We start from the raw sequence: 18369 nt of genomic DNA, 5'->3' as shown, positions 1-18369 counted from the left end.
TCCAGTTCTTTTCTTCTCTCTCAGAAGAACAAAGGCAGGGTCAGATGCTTTGCCCGTTCTCTTGTCTGAGAGGCCTAGGGTTTTTTTGTTTTTGTTTTGCTTTCCTTTCTGCAGAGAAAGAAGACTGCCTTTTTCCTTTGTTGCAAGAACTAGGGCAGCTGGCAGGGTGGGTTGGGATGAGGACTGAAGCTTTCTCCTTTTCTCAGTGGTTCTGAGTTAATAAGTGTAGACAGATGGCTTTTATTAAACTGTAGAGGCTGGGAAATCAAAACTAGTGGTATGAAAGATTAATCTAGAGAAAAGAAGAATAGAGGGGACTTGATAGCAGTATTCCAGTATTTGAGAGGCTGCCACAAAGAGGAGGGGGTCAATTTATTTTCCAAAGCACCAGAGGCCAGGACAAGAAACAATGGATGGAAACTAATCAAGGAAGAGAAGCAACCTGGAATTAAGATGATACTTCCTAGCAGTGGGAACTGCATGCCTTCAGAAGTTGTGAGTGCTCCAACACTGGAGGTTTTTAAGACTGGGCAGTCACTTGTCTGAAATGGAATAGGGTCTCCTACTTGACCCTGGGGGCTGGGCTAGATGACCTCCAAGGTTCCTTTCAACTCTATTCTGATTGAAAATGCTCCTCGTGAACTTAATCTACCTTTTCCCTATTGAAGGAAGCAGAGTCTCAAGAAAAAGACATGGAGTAACGTAGTATGTTACCTAAGCACCAATTAGGCATTTTTCTATTCATGTTATAAAAAGTTACCTCCTTTGCTGCAACATTGGAGCCCAGATTTAAAGTGGGGAAACAGACCAAGGAGGGATTAAGAAATAGACTTTTTTAAAAATATTCTTTATTAGGTGAACAGATGCCTTAGAGTCATCATCAAGTTTGGAAATATGGAGGACTCATGAAGGTCCCTCATTCATACGGCAATTCCAGTTGTTATCCTCCTGAAACTTGTGGTCTCTTCTAGATTTTTTTGTTGCCCCACGTGGCACAACTCCAAAAGATGGGACTTCTGATGCAGCGGCTTGATTTCAGGTAGGAAGCAATCATCTCCAAGGCCTACCAAGAAAGCCAAAAGAAGGATATTTGTCATTGCCTTGTCTTGTCATTACACAGTACAATAGCCTAAGCCAGAAGAAAATCACACATTTCTGTTTAGTGTTTGAAAAGTTATATTGCTATTGCTTTCTGTTGGCCATGTGTTTGCAATATGGGAAATATAACTTTAGAACACACAAAGTTGATCAGGTCCTTTGCCACTATTTCATCTATTATGGTAGGTTGTCTCCAATCTTGGCAACTTTTGTGACTTGTGGACTTCAACTCCCAGAATTCCTCAGCCAGCCATGGTTGGGGACCACCTGCATTATGGTATGTCAAATCTTTTTGAGAAGTGAAACATCTTCAAGGAAAAAATAGAAAGTCCCATTGCCTCTTGAAAAAGCACTTTTGGGACAACCTCTAAAAGTAAAAGTTGAATCAAGTTTGACTGTCACACAATCACGCCCTTTTCTTAGCAACAGCAAAAAAATGTTTTTCAATGCCTTCTTTGGAGTGTTTTCACTTCCCTGTTTAACCTACAGCCTTGAGATTCCCTGAAGCTGGCTGGAGATCCCCCACCCAGAGTCCTACTTCAGCTTAGCTCCTGAGTCCAGGTGAGAGTGACCAGATGCTGTTACCTGCCGAGACCTTAAGAACCTCAGTGAAGTTATGAACTCCTGTGAAGATCTTGGAAACTGTTGGTTCTGTTACTGATTCTGCAGGAGCTGACCCTTTGCAGAAGAAATTAAAGCTGGCAAAGTTTTCAATACTTTTTAATATAACTTACAAAAATGTCATCAGAACCGAACCAAAATGAAGCAGAAAAACAAGAGTTCTATTTACATGCACCTTTCAGTATAAAAAGAGGAAGTGTTCAGCACATTTATTCATTTGCCTCACACCTTCTGAATAATTTATTTTGCTAAATAATGAAACAGAAATGCCTTCCAATATTCTTGCCCCAGTTTTCCAATGCATTGTTGGAGAAGATGTTGAGACTCTAGAAAGAGTGCAGAGAAGGGCAACAAAGACGATTAGGGGATTGGAGGCTAAAACATATGAAGAACGGTTGCAGGAATTAGGAATGTCTAGTTTAATAAAAAGAAGGACTGGTGGGGTGACATGATAGCAGTCTTCCAATATCTCATAGGTTGCCACGAAGAAGCGGGGGGTCAACCTAATCTCCAAACCACTTGAAGGCAGGACAAGAAGCAATAGATGGAAACTAATCAAGGAGAGAACCAACCTAGAACCAAGGCAAATTTCCTGACAGAACAATTAATCAATGGCATAACTTGCCTTCAGAAGTTATGAATGTTCCAACACTGGAAGTTTTTAAGAAGAGATTGGACCAGAGGTGGTATTCAGCAGGTTCTGACCAGTTCTGGAGAGCCGGCAGTGGAAATTTTGAGTAGTTCGGAGAACCAACAAATACTACCTCTGACTGGAGATTTTACAGTACCCTTCCCCTGCCACACCCACCAAGCCACGCCCACAGAACCGGTAGTAAAAAAATTTGAATCCCACCACTAGATTGGACAATCATTTGTTTGAAATGGCACGTGCACCGATGCGTACTGCATGCGCGTGTAAAAAAACCTTCATGCTGTGCTGCCTGGACAGCTGAAAAGCGCTGCACGCAGGTGCGCAGCGTTTGAAAAGCCTCTTTTTTCCTGCTTTTTCAACCTCAGCTGTGCCGCACACAGCAGCTGAGGTTGAAAAAGCAAGAAATAAAGGACAGGTAAGAGCCCAGGCAGGCGGGTGGGCCAAACAGCAGCAAACACAAAACTGGTTTGATGTCTGCTGCTCTTCGGAGCTACTGGTTCTTTAGAACAGGCCAGAACTGGTAGCATCCCACCCCTGATTAAAAGACTTCTGTTATTCTCTATTATTCTATTAAGTAGCAATCTTTGAAACAACTTTGTATAGGATAAATTATCTACCAAGGATTTTTAAGCTGATGTTGTACGTCACATTTCCATAATGTCAGAAAGCAGTTACTGAGTATGGGAATTAGAGAGCTGGAAGGTTGCTCCATTTTTCTGTAGATCCCAATAAATATTCCCAGTTTCTCCTGTTAAAGTGCTGCATGCTGACTTTGCTGCAAAAATCCTGATTTATGTGCCATTTGGAGCACTATTAGATTCACACCTTGGCATTATTGGGATGAAAATCATATTCATTTTACTACTGCAAACTTTAGTAATTATTGTAGAGATTCATGTATAAGGCAGAATGCATTTCACCTCAAAGCGATGTAGGAACTCCTTCAGGTTTGGGAACTGATCCAAGCACTTTGGTTCCAGCATTTGATGTGTATCTAACGCATCATAAACAATGAAATCTATGTAGGTGAGCTAGAAAAATTAACAACAGGAAAATATTTTTAAATGGAAAAATACGATGTGCCAAATAGCATGGTTCAATGTAAATAACCTAGAGCATAAATACCTTTCTTCCTACAAACCACTGCCTGTCCCCCAGGAACTGAGAAAACAGCTTGAGTTTCCCAGGTAGTAATTCCAAATAGTCAGGCTTTAGTTTTTCCTGCAAAAAGAGATGATTATGTGCAAGCTGGCTTCTAGCCAAATCGTTGTGAAACTCTGAATTTAGCAACTTCCCTTTTTTCTTAATTTCCCTCAGCTCGATAACTAATGCAGAACTTTTCTCTCTCCTTCCTACCCAGGAATAGAGGATCAAATTAGTCTATCCACTCACGCCAAAACAAGCCCAAATTGATCTTCAGATAATTGTTACAATCTTACTATTTTGAAGGAAGACAGAAAGCACAACACTCACAAAATCTGGACTGTAACACAATTTTGCAAAGCCCAAACGGAAGTCCATGAGGTGGTTCTCAAGCATGTCTATCTTGATTGTTTCTTCTTCAGTCTCACCACCTGTGGCAACACAATGTCCTACAAAAGTAAGAATCTGCTTCTGGGCAATTATTGGAAGGAAATCATTTTTAAAGCCACACCAAAGGGGAGTTTGAACCACTTACACATGTTGTGCTTGCGGGCAATGTATCGCAGGATGGCATTGCTTTGGGAAATCTTTATGTCGCCATCAATAAGATAGGGGAGCTAAGAAGAAAGGAGGAGGAGAGTAAAGAAGCCAAAATATTATGAATTATTACACTGTCCAAACATGTATTCTTAAATTCTAGGAATGAAGCAAGAGGAGGATTTTCTGAGAGTGGCTTGGATTCATGTTTTTATGACCAAACATTGCTTAGGATATGACACTTTTACACGGAGTTGTCAGTGGCCAGAATAGTAACTTGAGTTCTGCAGAGAATAAACCGAAATATCCAATTATTTCTCCCATTCTTATTCATTCTGTTTCCCTGAGACAACGCCTCCATTCTTTTTGCATATAGCATTCTCAGTTTTTTCCCAGTCCTTTCAATAAAAGAATGTGAATAAAACTTAAACTTCCAGCTATTTCTATGGTATTTTGCTTTGAAGAGTCTCAGCCTGTTAGCTTGTTTGTAACTGTGCAATATTAGGGATTGGGGTCCCATAGTCAATCACATTGATTCGTTTTCTTGTCCCACTATCCCTATGCAATTATATAGACTGTGGGTTGCAATCAAGCAGACTTCAGTCAAGACATTTTGTCTGCCATGACTGCCTCTAAAACATCTCAGGACTCTTTCCTCATTGCTTTCACCTAGGTTAACAAGAATGGTAGCAACTCGATCCACCATCCTCCCTCAACCCACAGGAATGTACCACTACCTATTCCACAACTGCTACATACATTTGGGAAGTCCAAGCCCAGCTTCTCCTTCACACTTGTCCAGTCAGTCATATCCATATTAGGAACTGTAAGCAGACACATGTATCATTAATGCATATCCATTTAAACAGATTGGGCAAAATGGAGATTTTGTGGTTGCAACAACAGCAAAGATACAACATGTGGTTTTGACATCCCTACAGCAAAATGCAATTATGGCAGATCCCATCAAAGGTCATTCTCATTTAAGGTTGATTTGTCAAGTCCTGATTTCACTGTTACATCTCTCATATTGTCTCCTCTCCACAAAAGCCATTCTGTGAGAAAAAGGCCAAAAATCAATTGTTCATCGTTTGGGGGGATGCAGCACAGACCTTTCCATTCCAGCACATTGAATTCCTGGACATCCCAGTAGCTTTGGAACTGCAGAGAGGGCCTGTCCTGAGTGCAGTTGGTCTTTCCATTCCATGCTGGGGATGGAATGCTTCCCACCTCTATTGAATCGGAGCTTAAGGCTGAAGCTGGCTAGTCTGAAATAGTATTCCGAGCCTTGCCTTGAACACAGTATTGCTTCCTTGCTGACAAACTTGAAGTCCTAGTTTTACAGCGGATGAGGCTTAGGTCCTGTCCACCCCTACTAATTAAAGCTGGATGAAGCATAGATCTATTGCCTGGCAGACAAATTCAGCTATTAGGATCTTTCCAATATGGAAATATGATGAATGACCCATTGCCTTTACATCTGGCATACACTGCAGTTTATACACGATTCCCTGTTTTATTTGATAGCAGTGTTCCAATATTTAAGGGGTTGCCACAAAAAAGCGGGAGTTAATATATTCTCCAAAGCAGCTGAAGGCAGGACAAGAAGCAATGGATGGAAACTAATCAAGGAGAGAAGCAACCTAGAACTAAGGAGATATTTCCTGACAGAACAATTTATCAGTGGGGCAAGTTGCCTCCAGAAGTTGTGAATACTCCTAACACTGAAGGTTTTTAAGAAGAGGTTGGTTAACTATTTGTCTGAAATGGTACAGAAAAGCCTGAACCTTTGTTGGACTAGAAGACTATCAAAGTCCTTTCCAACATTGTTATTCTGTATTCTATAGTTAGAAAAAAACATTTTTGTTCCCATCCTATACGTACCAATGCCAAGTTTTCCAACTTGTTTTGAAGTATTTTCTGATTTCAGTTCATTGTCTTGCACTAGGGTGAGATGCATTATGTTTATATTTAAATAACAGTCATCGGCATTTAGATATGTACATTAAGATACAATTGCATACTTATCAATCTATATGTATTTGTATTATATATGCTATTTCGCACAGATTGAATAGAGATCCTTTTATAAAGGATATAAAATGTACAGGCACTAAATGTACTTTTTGTATGCCTCTAAATACTATGATTTCACCCATTGTTTGTCCAGGACACAAATCTTTTATAAAAAATAAAGCAACTCCCTCTCACAACTACTCCCAACAATGGTCATTATTATTTATACATTTTCCCAGGAAGATGTCTTTACAAATAACACCTAAGCAAGTGATTATGATATCCCAAGTTGTCAACTTTGCTTGAAACTAAAAACCTAATAGGATTCATTTCACCTTCTTAGGCCAACTTGGTGGGTGAGGGCAAGAAAAGTGATCCATCATGAATGGGTATTGAGTTTATCAGTGAACCTACTTCATCCACTGGCAGAGAAAATAAATGCCTGCAAAATTTCTACTGCCCCATTGACAATCCTAGCTGTGTGTCTAGAATATCTCTTCCAAAGCATGTCTAATTATTACCCTGATCAGTGAGTGTACAAGACATTACAAGAAGCTTTTTCTCTGGCGTTGCTGCCATCTCCTTTCAATATGTCACCGATCAGCAGAAGATAGATACCAATCAGGTCATGAGCCAGAACGATTTGGGTCGGCCTTTGGACTCAAGCTTCACTAAGCTGGTTTTCTACAGCCTGAAACTCCCAAGTAAGAAATACAGTAAGAACTGTATATAGAAAACCAGTAGCCACACATAAGAAGAAAACAACCTGTTGTGCTATAACTATCTAGTTTCTGTCCAGTAGAAATGAAACTCTGACTTGATCCTGGACAATCAACTTTCTCATTTGGAGTCAGGTGGAACATGACTGAAACTGGCAAATACAGGGAAACTGGCAAATAAGCACAAAGTTTCCTTATATTCTTTCCTAAGTGTCATGGAGACTGGTGCGTTGTAGTCTCCCTCACCTTCTTGAAAACTTGAAGACCTGAGAAGTTGCAGCAGGGAAAAGGGGACAATGACAAAAATGCAGGTTACAAGTTGGCATACTTGCACCAGATGGTGGGATGTAACTACTAAGGCCAGCAATTGTGATGATGGCACAATCATCATTTTGAGTATAATGTAGATTACCGTACAAGCTGCTTCTTGGAGAAAAATTGGTATAGGAATTGGTGAAAAGAACTCAGGAAACAAATGTTAATGGGGAAAGGGCAAAGGCAGGACAGAAATGCTGGGTGGCAGGCTAGATGGGGATCAGAGGAGAGTGAGTAAGCTCTCCTTGAACCCCCAAACACATCTCCATTCACACATGCAGATAATCCGGATTTAGCAGCTGTTCACAGTTATAACAGTGATGAAAACTTAACTTTGCAATCAGTCCTTGCATTTACAACCTTCACAGGTCTTTAAAGCAAAGGAAAACTGAAATAAGATCATAAGAACAATCAAACAGATTAACAGACAATTAAGATAATAATTGCTTATTTTTTGTATCTAAATCAGCAGTGGAAAAAAGGACCCTTGTAAATCTTTGGCAAGTTTACTTGTGTTAGGGATGCCAACTAGCTTTTGTTTCTTCCAGCAATTCTAATACTTAACAAGTGTATTTCTTTGGCTGTTTGCTGAATCAGTTAAAATTTGCTAAGTTAAAATCTGCTAAGTCCAGACATATCCAATATTTGCTCAGCATTTCTAAGCCTGGAAAGAGCCAACATGCCAGTTCAGAAAATACTCTGGTAAGCCCAGCATCCTTCCCCCAGAAAGTTAGACAAGCCTTCTTGAAATTCAAGACCTCTGTTTAGTTCCTTACCTTTTCCACCGAGAACATAGTATTTATCTTTATAGGGGGTCTTGGTATACTCTAAGAGCATTCTAATGGTGTGAGCCAACTGTGGGAAAAGAATATCATGGTGAGTAAGACAATCCATAGGTACTCATAATTGCCCCTAAGATAGCCTTATAAAAAATTGAAATTGTTTGATTAGTTTCCAGTATCAAGTGAGAAGGAGCATATGTTGCTTTGCTACTGTGCTGCCGGTAGGTTTCCAACAGACACCTAAATTGCAGGATCCAATCTGGGTCTGTCAATGGGACCAGCAGTTTTGTCTTCCTAGCTTTCAGACTCATGCTGGAGCCGAGTCCAAAAGCTTGGAAGGCAAAACCTCTGGTCCTGGTGACCGACTCAGATTGGATCCTGCAACATTATCCTGGGACATTCATGAGACACCTAAATTGACAGCTATGAGCAGAAGAGAGAGACAGGTAGGTTGGTTTGGGAGCTGATGGCAGGAGCCTTTAATCGCAGCAATTTGCTCTGGTTTAGCTAAGCCAAATGATTGCCCAAGGCAGGTTTCCCGATATTCCTCCTGCCCTCATATTTGCGGTTGCCTCTGGTTGCTACCCTCATGAGATTTGGGTTTTGTGTTAACTCCTGGTGACTGCCTGGGTTAATCTTGGCAGTTCTCTTGGCAAGATTTCAGAAGTGGTTTGTCATTGCTTGCTTCCTAGGACTGAAAAGAAGTGGCTGGCCCAAAGTCACCCAGTTGACTGAAGCCCTGCCAAAGGCAGGACTAGAACTCTCGGTCTCCTAATTTCTAGCCCCCGATCCCTGAATCACTACAGGTAGTCCTCGACTTATGACCACAACTGAGCCCAAAATTTCCATTGCTAAGCAAGACAGTTGTGAAATGAACTTTGCCCCATTTTACGATGCTGCAACCATCCTAAGTGTGAAAAAGGATCATAAGTCACTCCCCACCCCCACTGCCCTTGTAACTTTGAAGGGTCACTAAACAAATGGCCTTAAGTTGAGAACTACCTGTACACCACAACGGTCCCCCATCCTTCTACCACCGGTTGTTGAATTAACCCGAAGCGGCGTGCCCGCCATCCTTCACCGCAGGACACCCGCCGCCGCCGGCGGAACTCTCTCAGCTTTGCTTTTCAGGCACGGCCGAAACCGTCCAGAAAACGCTTCTTCTGCCCGCGCGGCTTCGCCCACCCGCCCGCAGCCTCTCGGCCTCCGTCGGTGGACCCGAAGGCAGACAGCGCCGAGTCCTGGGCAAGGCACCGAGACCGGAAGGCTTTTCAAAGGTCTCCTCCAGGTCCGGTCCTGCTGGCCACCCGCCTCCCTCGTGGGGGGGGGGTCCCCAAATTTTTCTGGCTGGAGAATTCTGGGAGTTGAAGTCCGCCAGCCTTAAAGTTGCCAAGTTTGGAGGCCTTTTGCTCCACACGGATTATTTACCCCTCGGATATCCCAGTAGCCCAGCGTGACTTCCATCTTCTTGGCCGGCGCTGTCAGACGTGCTCGCTGCTGTCTCGCGTGGCAAGCAGAAACCCCGCTCCCTTTCCGCAGATCCCGAGAGCTGCTTTTATACTTAAGGGGAAGAATGTCCCAATGAGGAAGGATGCGACGAGTCCCTGCCCCGAGCTGCCGACAATCAGGTCGCGGGTTGCCTGTTCCGCCCCTTACTCGCCGAACCCGATGTCTCTTCCGCACCGCCGACCGGCTTCAAACAAGTCCGTCTCTTCAGCCGGACGACGCAGTTCGTTTGAGCCAAAGGAGATTCCCCCCCGCCCCCCGGTCCAGATTTAAGAGACTGGTCGCCTCGATGCCTTAACGGTTCGTTTCCGAAATGTTTAGCTTTGGATTTATCCTGAATAATCGATTATTCCTATAAAAAAATAACTTGAGCTGTAAACGAAAGAAAAAGAATAGAATAGAATAGAATAGAATAGAATAGAATAGAATAGAATAGAATTATCCTGAATAATCGATTATTCCTGTAAAAAAATAACTTGAGCTGTAAACGAAAAAAGAAAAATAGAAAGAATAGAATAGAATAGAATAGAATAGAATAGAATAGAATAGAATAGAATAAAGAAATAGAATAGAATAGAATAGAATTTATCCTGAATAATCGATTATTCCTATAAAAAAATAACTTGAGCTGTAACGATAGAAAAAGAATAGAATGGAATGGAATAGAATAGAATAGAATAGAATAGAATAGAATAGAATAGAATAGAATAGAATAGAATTCTTTATTGGCCAAGTGTGGTTGGACACACAAGGAATTTGTCTTGGTGCAAATGCACTCAGTGTACATAAAAGAAAAGGTACATTCATCAAGAGTCAAGAATCATAAGGTACAGACGGGAGTGCGGGAGAGGTGGAGGAGAAAAGCTTGTGCGAATCTCCTGCTTGGGAGGGTGGACTAGATGACCTACAAGGCCCCTTCCAACCCTGATTATCTGTATCTGTATCTGAATACAGTCCCTGTTTTTTTTTAATCATCTCCCATCGCCACTACAAGAGAGTATTGGTGATTTGGTTTGCACAAGGCAAACACTTGAAGCATGGTAAAACAATGTGCTTGCTCATTATCAGCTGAAATTGTTACAATTTTTTTAAGGTATTATGAGCTACCCAGAGTGGTGGGTGAGATGGTCAATCACATGGATCGAAATAATATTATTAAAATTGTCCATGCCTTTGTGACCTATCTTCTGAACATTTCTCTTTGATGGAGGGAGGGCTGGAAGAGATCTGGGTAAGGATTAGACCATTCACAATGCAGGATCATAAATTAGTTAAGAATGCAAGTAGCGGCATTTTTTTTTCCAAGGAGGGATATGTGAAATATCCCAAAAGACTACAGGAGAGGCACTACAATGTTAAAAGTTGTTGAATGTAACTTCCAGTTGGATCCAGTATTGAACTCTTTCAGCCTACATTCTGTTCTAAATCCTGGTTAAAAAATGTATCCAAGATTCATCTGGGCTGTTTGGTCTATATTCAGATGTTTTTCCAACATCTGGGTCATATAATCTTGGGGTCTACTTGGACATCAGGCATTTGGGGGGAGGTGATCAACTGATGAGCTGCTCTAGATTAGCAGAAAGAACTGTCACCTGTTTGCTGGTCAGAGACAGAAGACATTTACATCCTCTTCTTTCAGGTCCTGAACACACATCCTTCTCTCTTTCCTTCATCTTCACAAAAATACTAGCTTTTCCTGACTTTTCTGGGCTTGAAAGGTTGATTGTAGTAATTATGTCTTGGGACTCCTTTACTTTATTCATGCTAATATGTTGCAATAAAGAATCCCAAGAGGTGGGATTTATGAAACTTCCAATCTGATACTCCAGGTCTACATGGAGGGAAGCATACATTGGGGTACACATCGAGGTGACTGGCTCAATGTCACCCAGCTGGCTTTCACGTCTAAGGAGAGACTAGGAATCGTGGCCTCCCACTTTCTACCCTAACCCTAACCACTGCATGCAACTGGCTTAGAACAAAAGGTTCTAAGATGCCTGGTCTCCTCTGTTCTTTTTGGTTGCCCCACTTGGCCCTTTCCAAGAAGATAACCGTCTTTATGAAATAATCTGAAATTATTCAGGCAAATATTCTCTCTAAGGCCTCTCCAGAGAAAGCCAAGGGAAGGCTTTGTTATTAACTAGCAATACCATTACACACTGTAAGAATCTGAACTAGAGTCTTGCGGGAAAGAAGGAAATGTTTTGTTAAGAGTTATTCTGAAAAGAGTAGAGCTTGGAGTCAAAACCAACCTTAAATATGGTCCAATTTCCCTGAAATTTATTAAAATTGGAATTAATATAACTCTCTAATCATGTCTTGAATTACTTTTCACTGATTTCTTTCATATAGATATGATAGGCACATGGTTGTTAAATGGTTGTTAAATGTAACTTCCAGTTGGATCCAGACAGTGTGTGTGTATTTTGATGATTTTAAAAACTCTTTTTTACTAGAGGTGATCCAAGAAATCTTATGCAATGAATTAAACAAGCGAAACTAATAATGGAAAAATATTTAAATGGAACTGTAAAATGTGTCAGATGTCATGGATTCTGTAATGGTCACACATATCTGTTCTCCAAAAATTGAGAATATAACTTGAACTTCCTGGCCTTTAAATCCAAATATTCAGGTTTCTGTTTCTTTCCTGTTTAAAAAAAAATGAAATTTACATACTGACTGGTTTCCAGAAAGTTGTTATGAAATCTTAACCTTCCCATTTCTAGGCCTCTTTTGTTTTCCTTCCTGCTCTCTTTCCTCTGCTTAATAACCTGAGACAACTATGACCTGGATGACTGAGAGCCTCCACAGACATCTAAACAGATAAATTTTCTTTCACCTTCCTACCCCAGAAATAGAGGGTTGATTAATTATGCAATTTGCCCACTCACCCCAAAACTACCACAAACCATTCTTCAGATCATCTGTTACAGTCTGATACCATTTTGATAGGGAGGGAAGGGAGACAGAAAATATAACCCCAAATTTGGACTGTGGCACAACTTTGCAAGGCTATTTGGAAATCTGTGAACTGATTCTCCATCATGACTACCCTGGCCATTTTGTTATCTGTGGCAAAACAATATTCTGCAAAAATTAGTATCCGCTTCTGGGCAATCATTTAAAGGAAATCATTTTCATCTTAAGGCAACACTGAACTCAAAAATATTCACACATTTTGTCTGTCCAAGCCCACCTTTTCTTTTCACACTAGCCCACTGATTTGTATCAAAATTAGGAACTGTAAGCAGAGATATGAATGGTAAATGCAAATGCACCTGAGCAAGTTAGGCAAGATGGACATGTGATTGCAAGAACAGCAAAAATAGATTTGATTCAGCAAAATGCAATTACAAAGATCATTCTTAAAGTTGACCTGTCAAGACCTGATTGTACTGCTACCTCCCTTTCATTCTTCTGCCTTCTCCTCACTAAAGCCATTGTCTGAGAAAATGCCAAACCCCACCCCCCCTTTTTTTTAATCTTATTTGGGCATGCAGCTCTGAGATTTTGACAGTTTTCAAGGTAGACAGTCTAGGAAGTCAATGCTCTTTACCAAAGGTCAGAACAACTTTGATTGCAATGTTATAGTAGCAGAATCTCACAAATCTGAATATGCTTCTCCCTCCCTCCTGAATTAGAGAGGGGCTTGTCTGAGATGTCTTTATTCACACTACATGCTTGGCCTGGAATTGAGCCCCTTTTATCGGACCATTGCCTTGGTAGCTGCTCTTCTTCCTGTCCCTCTATTACTTTCCTGTCCCATAGTGAACTCCTGGACTCCATAGCAACTTTGGAAGTGCAGGGAAGTGCATGAATATTGTCCCGTTGGAGTTGGTTTTCCATGCTGAGTTCAAGATTGCCATTGAGGCTGAAAGTGGCTGCTCTAGAACACTATTCCTAGCTTGCCTTGAATGCATTACTGCTCACCCAGCTTCACTGATGACAAACTGGCCAAAGCACCAGTTTCACAGATAATGATGCTTATTCTGTCCCGCTGTGCTGTCCTGCTCCCATATACTCCCACGGACCACGCTTGGGTTCAGCCTGTCGCTTGTCTGATCAACCTGGCTGTGGCTGTTCATCCAGCCCCACACCCACTGAACCCCAATCTGAGACCTCATGCAGCTCTGCGGTCCCTTCTCCTGACTCCTCCCCTTCCGAATTTGCATCTGGAAAGAAATCCGGAGGCAGGTTAGTAATAACAATAGAACTTAGGCTTATATATAGCTTTACAGTGCTTTACAGCCCTCTCTAAGCAGTTTTATAGTGTCAGCATATTGCCCCCAACAATCTGGGTCCTCATTTTACCCACCTCAGAAGGATGGAAGGCTGAGTCAACCTTGAGTCTGGTGGGATTAGAAGTGCCAAATTGCAGGCAGCTGGTAGTCAGCAGAAATGGCCTGCAGTACAGCACTCTAACCACTATGCTACTGAGGCTCTCTAGATCAGTGGCCCCCAACCTTTTCTGAACCGGGGACCGGTTTCACGATTATTTATTCTTCCACGGACCGGTACCTGAGTAACGCAAGACTCCACCGCCATCGGGACGGCTCTTCGTTCGAAGCCACCACCCCCTTCGACAAAACTAAGGCGCGAGCACCCAAACGCCGCTTTCCAACTGAAAACCCGGAAGCACTTTCCAACTGAAAACCCGGAAGCAACCGAAAACCCGGAAGTGCCGTCGAAACAAGATGGCGGCGCACAAGCTTTGCGGCCTGGTAAAAAATGATCCATAGACCGGTACTGGTCCAGGGACCGGTGGTTGGGGACCCCTGCTCTAGATTCCTATTGATTAGCACTGGCTAAAGCAGAACTTTAGTAAATTTTGTAGTTTCATGCAGACAAATTCAACAGTAAAGAACTTTCTAATATGGAAGTATAATGAACAATTTACAATATTGCCATTACACCTGACACATTTTGCAATACTTTTACTCACCAAAGTCAAGTTAGATATGTTATCTAAACTTGTTTCCCTCTTCCCTATTACAGGGAAAGGCAGAATAGTTTTTAAATTCTCATAATTGGCACCTATCTGCTCTACATATATGCCGGGATAAGCAACTTTGTGCATACATAAGCCTCTTTGTGTTTGTGTGCATCTTTAGCAAGTCTCTTGATACTAATACCGTTTAGATTATCTGTTCAGAACAAATGCTTTTTCTAAAGGAAAGTAAAAAGAATAGTAGTAATTGTTACAAATGTGTTTTCATGACAAAATCTTTTAAAATTAATACAAAAGTAAGCCATTATCAATCTATCCCGAGTCTGTATTCTTAGTGGAAAGCAAAAGCATCTAACTGCATCAGTCCAGAATTTTCAAGGTCCATTTTCTTTGCAAAAATATCAAGTAACCAAAATGACACACACACCCCAGTGATCCTTTAATGCTTTCCTTGAAAAGAAAACCAGATCCAGTGGATATATCAGTAAATTTGTTTCTCTCTTTAACAGTTGAAACTTAAACCATAACTCTTAGCATAAATTTTATATCTGAGTAAAGCGTTCTTGAAGATTTTGCTTCTTTTGCTCCAGGTTCACGTATAAAATGGGCCTAAAGACTACTAGTCCAAAATGAATTTAACTGAATCATTCTTGGTCAAAAAGTATCACATGGAGATAATATCTGGCAGAGACTGAAAGAGCACTGAAAGAACAGAGATAACAATGAACTTTAATACCTAAAGCTATTGAAAAAAAATATCTTGGGACATTTCTTTTTATTTTCCAATTCTGAGGAAATCTTGGGGACACAAAATAATGTAGGAAAAGTATTGTTAGAAATCTAGTCACTGGTTTATAGTATCCTACAAACTTCCACCTTATCTCCTGTGCTGTTTAACATCAACATGAATCCTCTGGGGAGGGTAAATAGTCACCTACAACTTTGGAGTTCAATGCCACTGAAGTGTTGGAGATACCCAGTTGTATATCCCCTTGACCCAATAAAGTTTGGCAGCAATTACCCATATTTTACTTCCATTCTGTCTTGCGTACTGTAGCAGCCAATAGAGCAAATCTTGTCATTTCCATCATCTTTATCTTTGATCTGGATCCTGTTTGGTTGCGGTTCAATTTCCCGAAGGTCCACATATACCGTAAATAGAAATAGCTGGCAACAGTGGTAGCTGGTACAGTGAATTTAAATCAGCAATAGCTTACTGCATGAAAAAAGGCTCGCAAAATTCAGCAGGACTTAGCCAAATCCTCTGTGTAGCTTAGAGAGATCTCAGATTATTCTCTCAAGGCTTTGAGTGTTCATTAGAAGTTGGGTCAGTTTGCACAGTCACACATGTGCTTGCTTGCTGTCTATCATATTGTACCAGTGGTGGGATTCATTTTTTTTTTTTTTACTACCGATTATGTGGGAGTGGCTTGGTGGGCATGGCAGGGGAAGGATACTGTAAAAAGGGGGGGGGGGGGGGGGTTGGGGGGGGGGACAGAAAAGGGGGGGGGGGGGGGGGGGGGGGGGGGGGAAAAGGAGAGGGGGGGGGGGGACGAGATGAATGGGTGGGGGAGGGGGGTGAGGGGGGTGTGGGATTTTTTTTTTTGGGGGGGGGTGGGGGTGGTTTGTTTTTTTTTGTTTTTTTTTTGTTTTTTTGGGGGGGTTTTTGGGGGGGGTTTTGGGGGGGGGGGGGTTTTTGTGGGGGGGTTGGGGGGGGGGGGGGGGGGGGGGGGGGCGGGGGGGGGGGGGGGGGGGGGGGGGGGGGGGGGGGGGGGGGGGGGGGGGGGGGGGGGGGGGGGGGGGGGGGGGGGGGGGGGGGGGGGGGGGGGGGGGGGGGGGGGGGGGGGGGGGGGGGGGGGGGGGGGGGGGGGGGGGGGGGGGGGGGGGGGGGGGGGGGGGGGGGGGGGGGGGGGGGGGGGGGGGGGGGGGGGGGGGGGGGGGGGGGGGGGGGGGGGGGGGGGGGGGGGGGGGGGGGGGGGGCGCCCCTTCGGTGGCGGGGCGGCCGCCGCCCCCCCCCCCCCCCCCCCCCCCGCCCCGGGGGGGGGGGGGGGGGGGGGGGGCGGGCTGCGGGGGGGGGGGCTCTTTCCCGGGCGTGACGGGTCGGGGGTTGGGGAGTGTCTCCAGTCAGAGGTGGTATTTGCCAGTTCTCTGAACTACTCAAAATTTCTGCTACCGGTTCTCCATAACTGGTCAGAACTTGCTGAATACCACCTCTGATCTGGACACAACCACTGTGATTTATAAAACTGTTTATGGCCAACCGTGTTTTGAAAATTCAGCAAACTTTGATTTATTTTATTTACACTAAAAAACACTCAAACTATAGTCAAGAAATCTTATGACAATATATGAATTAGGTAATATTGGGATTTACACTAAAAAACACTCAAACTATAGTCAAGAAATCTTATGACAATATATGAATTAGGTAATATTGGGATAATTTATTGGGTGATCCCAATCCCTGAAGTTTATAAACATGGTTTGTGACTGATTCCGATAGTATTTAATAAATCATACTTTAGTGCAATGTCCAATCAAAATCTTTGTGGCTTCAAGATGTGGGTGCTGTACTCCTCACATACTCCAAAGTATGGCGCAATCCTGTTTCCTTGTCATCCTGAATCCTTTCAACTTCTGCATTACTAATAATATTCTAGTTCCGGTTTGGGATGTTTTTGTTTGTTTGTTATTGACAGGTTATACATTATACATTTTTCAGGTAAAGAAATTGGACTGGACTGTGGTGAAAGAAATGGCCTGATTTTGCTTGTTTTGCTTTGGAGCACTTTCCATTTAATCCGGACATTTGCTGAATTTCTTTGAATTAACCAATTGGATCCAGGACACAGCAGGGTCTGACACCATTCTTTACTAGATAGTTTTTAGTGGGATATCTGAGTCACCGTCTCTTAACTTACTTCTAGCATCTTTACAAGATGTCAATGCTCACTTAGAAGGGGAAAAGAAATGAATAAGGGAGACCATGGAAGCTCCTTAAAAATTAAAAGGCAGCATCCTTTGGAGAGGGGAATGTTATTACATGTCTATGCACAGAAATAAACACTGTTTACGTAACATTCTTGAATAATAAATTACCCAACTCCTTTACATGTTAATTTAACGACTTGTGCGAATCTATTCCAAGTGGTTATTTTATTCTTCTGGTTATGTTGTGCAAAGCCACAATACAACATTGAGTTAAATGACATTTCTTTAAACTATGTGTTGTGCCAGCCTGTAAATGCATTAGTGTCTCACCTAAAAATCTTCTAAGTTTACATTATCAGTGAGCAAAACTGTTTTTGAAAAACTGCTTTTAAAAATGCATCTGTTTTCATTCAACCAACTGTTTCCTGAAAATTTCTATTTTTACCAGCATTTCTGGTACATGTTGAAAATCATTGAAAATATTACATGTTTTCTCATTAGAATCAGATTGGGAGGAGAATCATGATTTTATGTTTCTAATTTCTTATAGGTCAAATTCTATACCTGTGAATAGGTCATGAAGTTTTAGATTTAATTTTCATATTTCATTTTGTTTCAAAACTCAACTGCAAATCATATGTGTTCTATTCCAAATTGTAATATTTTATTTCATCACCTCTGTAACTCCATCTTCTGGTCATTACTGGTACAGTATTTTGCCTCCCCCCCCCAAAAAACTTTCTGTCTCCCTTTTACTATTTATGATTTTTTTTAAAATTTGTGAAATATTTCTCTATTTGTATACTGTATTGCCTTTATAGATGGGAGTATTAAGAATAAGCCCTAAGCAACTTGCATGAATCTGCAATATCACAATTGATTTGAACTCAACACCAGCCCTTTAACTCCAAGGTCATGTTTGCAAAATAATAATATAATATACTAACTGCTACACAGATTCTTGATATAATCACATAGCAAATGAAGAAAGTTGCATTAGTATAAGGTTGAGTTTATCGTAATAATTTCAAGACAGTGGCTTACTTGCCCAATAAAGTACATGGAAATCTCTCATTAGTAGCAGAGCTCAGTCTTTGT

General features: G+C 41.9%; 1 protein-coding gene and 1 long non-coding RNA gene across 4 annotated transcripts; one reads left to right on the top strand and one right to left on the bottom strand.

Annotated features, from left to right (window-relative positions):
• Positions 1 to 828: 828 nt before the first annotated feature.
• On the bottom strand, positions 829 to 9580 carry LOC113440709 (glutathione S-transferase 2-like). 3 transcript variants are annotated; one of them, XM_026707291.2, is made up of 9 exons: positions 8886 to 9580; positions 7878 to 7956; positions 5936 to 5995; positions 4811 to 4875; positions 4050 to 4131; positions 3845 to 3945; positions 3497 to 3592; positions 3292 to 3402; positions 829 to 1063 (listed from the first exon to the last, which is right to left on the bottom strand). In XM_026707291.2, exons 1-9 carry the CDS (start codon positions 8955 to 8957, stop codon positions 968 to 970), a joined length of 762 nt encoding a protein of 253 aa, XP_026563076.2. In that variant the 5' UTR covers positions 8958 to 9580; the 3' UTR covers positions 829 to 967. The 3 variants fall into 3 exon arrangements, with proteins under 3 accessions (XP_026563076.2, XP_026563077.1, XP_087785832.1); XM_026707292.2 differs by having other exon boundaries at positions 9312 to 9558; XM_087929706.1 differs by having other exon boundaries at positions 8965 to 9102.
• On the top strand, positions 9348 to 17464 carry LOC148126121 (uncharacterized). The gene is made up of 2 exons (XR_015742843.1): positions 9348 to 9689; positions 17063 to 17464. It is a non-coding gene; the product is annotated as an uncharacterized LOC148126121 (long non-coding RNA).
• The last annotated feature ends 905 nt before the right edge of the window (positions 17465 to 18369 follow it).

This window comes from Pseudonaja textilis, chromosome 3 (genome assembly GCF_049901715.1).
Source record: "Pseudonaja textilis isolate UNSWEBS1 chromosome 3, rPseTex1.2, whole genome shotgun sequence".
In the NCBI taxonomy this organism is placed as follows: domain Eukaryota; kingdom Metazoa; phylum Chordata; class Lepidosauria; order Squamata; family Elapidae; genus Pseudonaja; species Pseudonaja textilis.
Note: the sequence above shows the minus strand (reverse complement) of the source record. Positions and strands in the feature narration are given on the sequence as shown.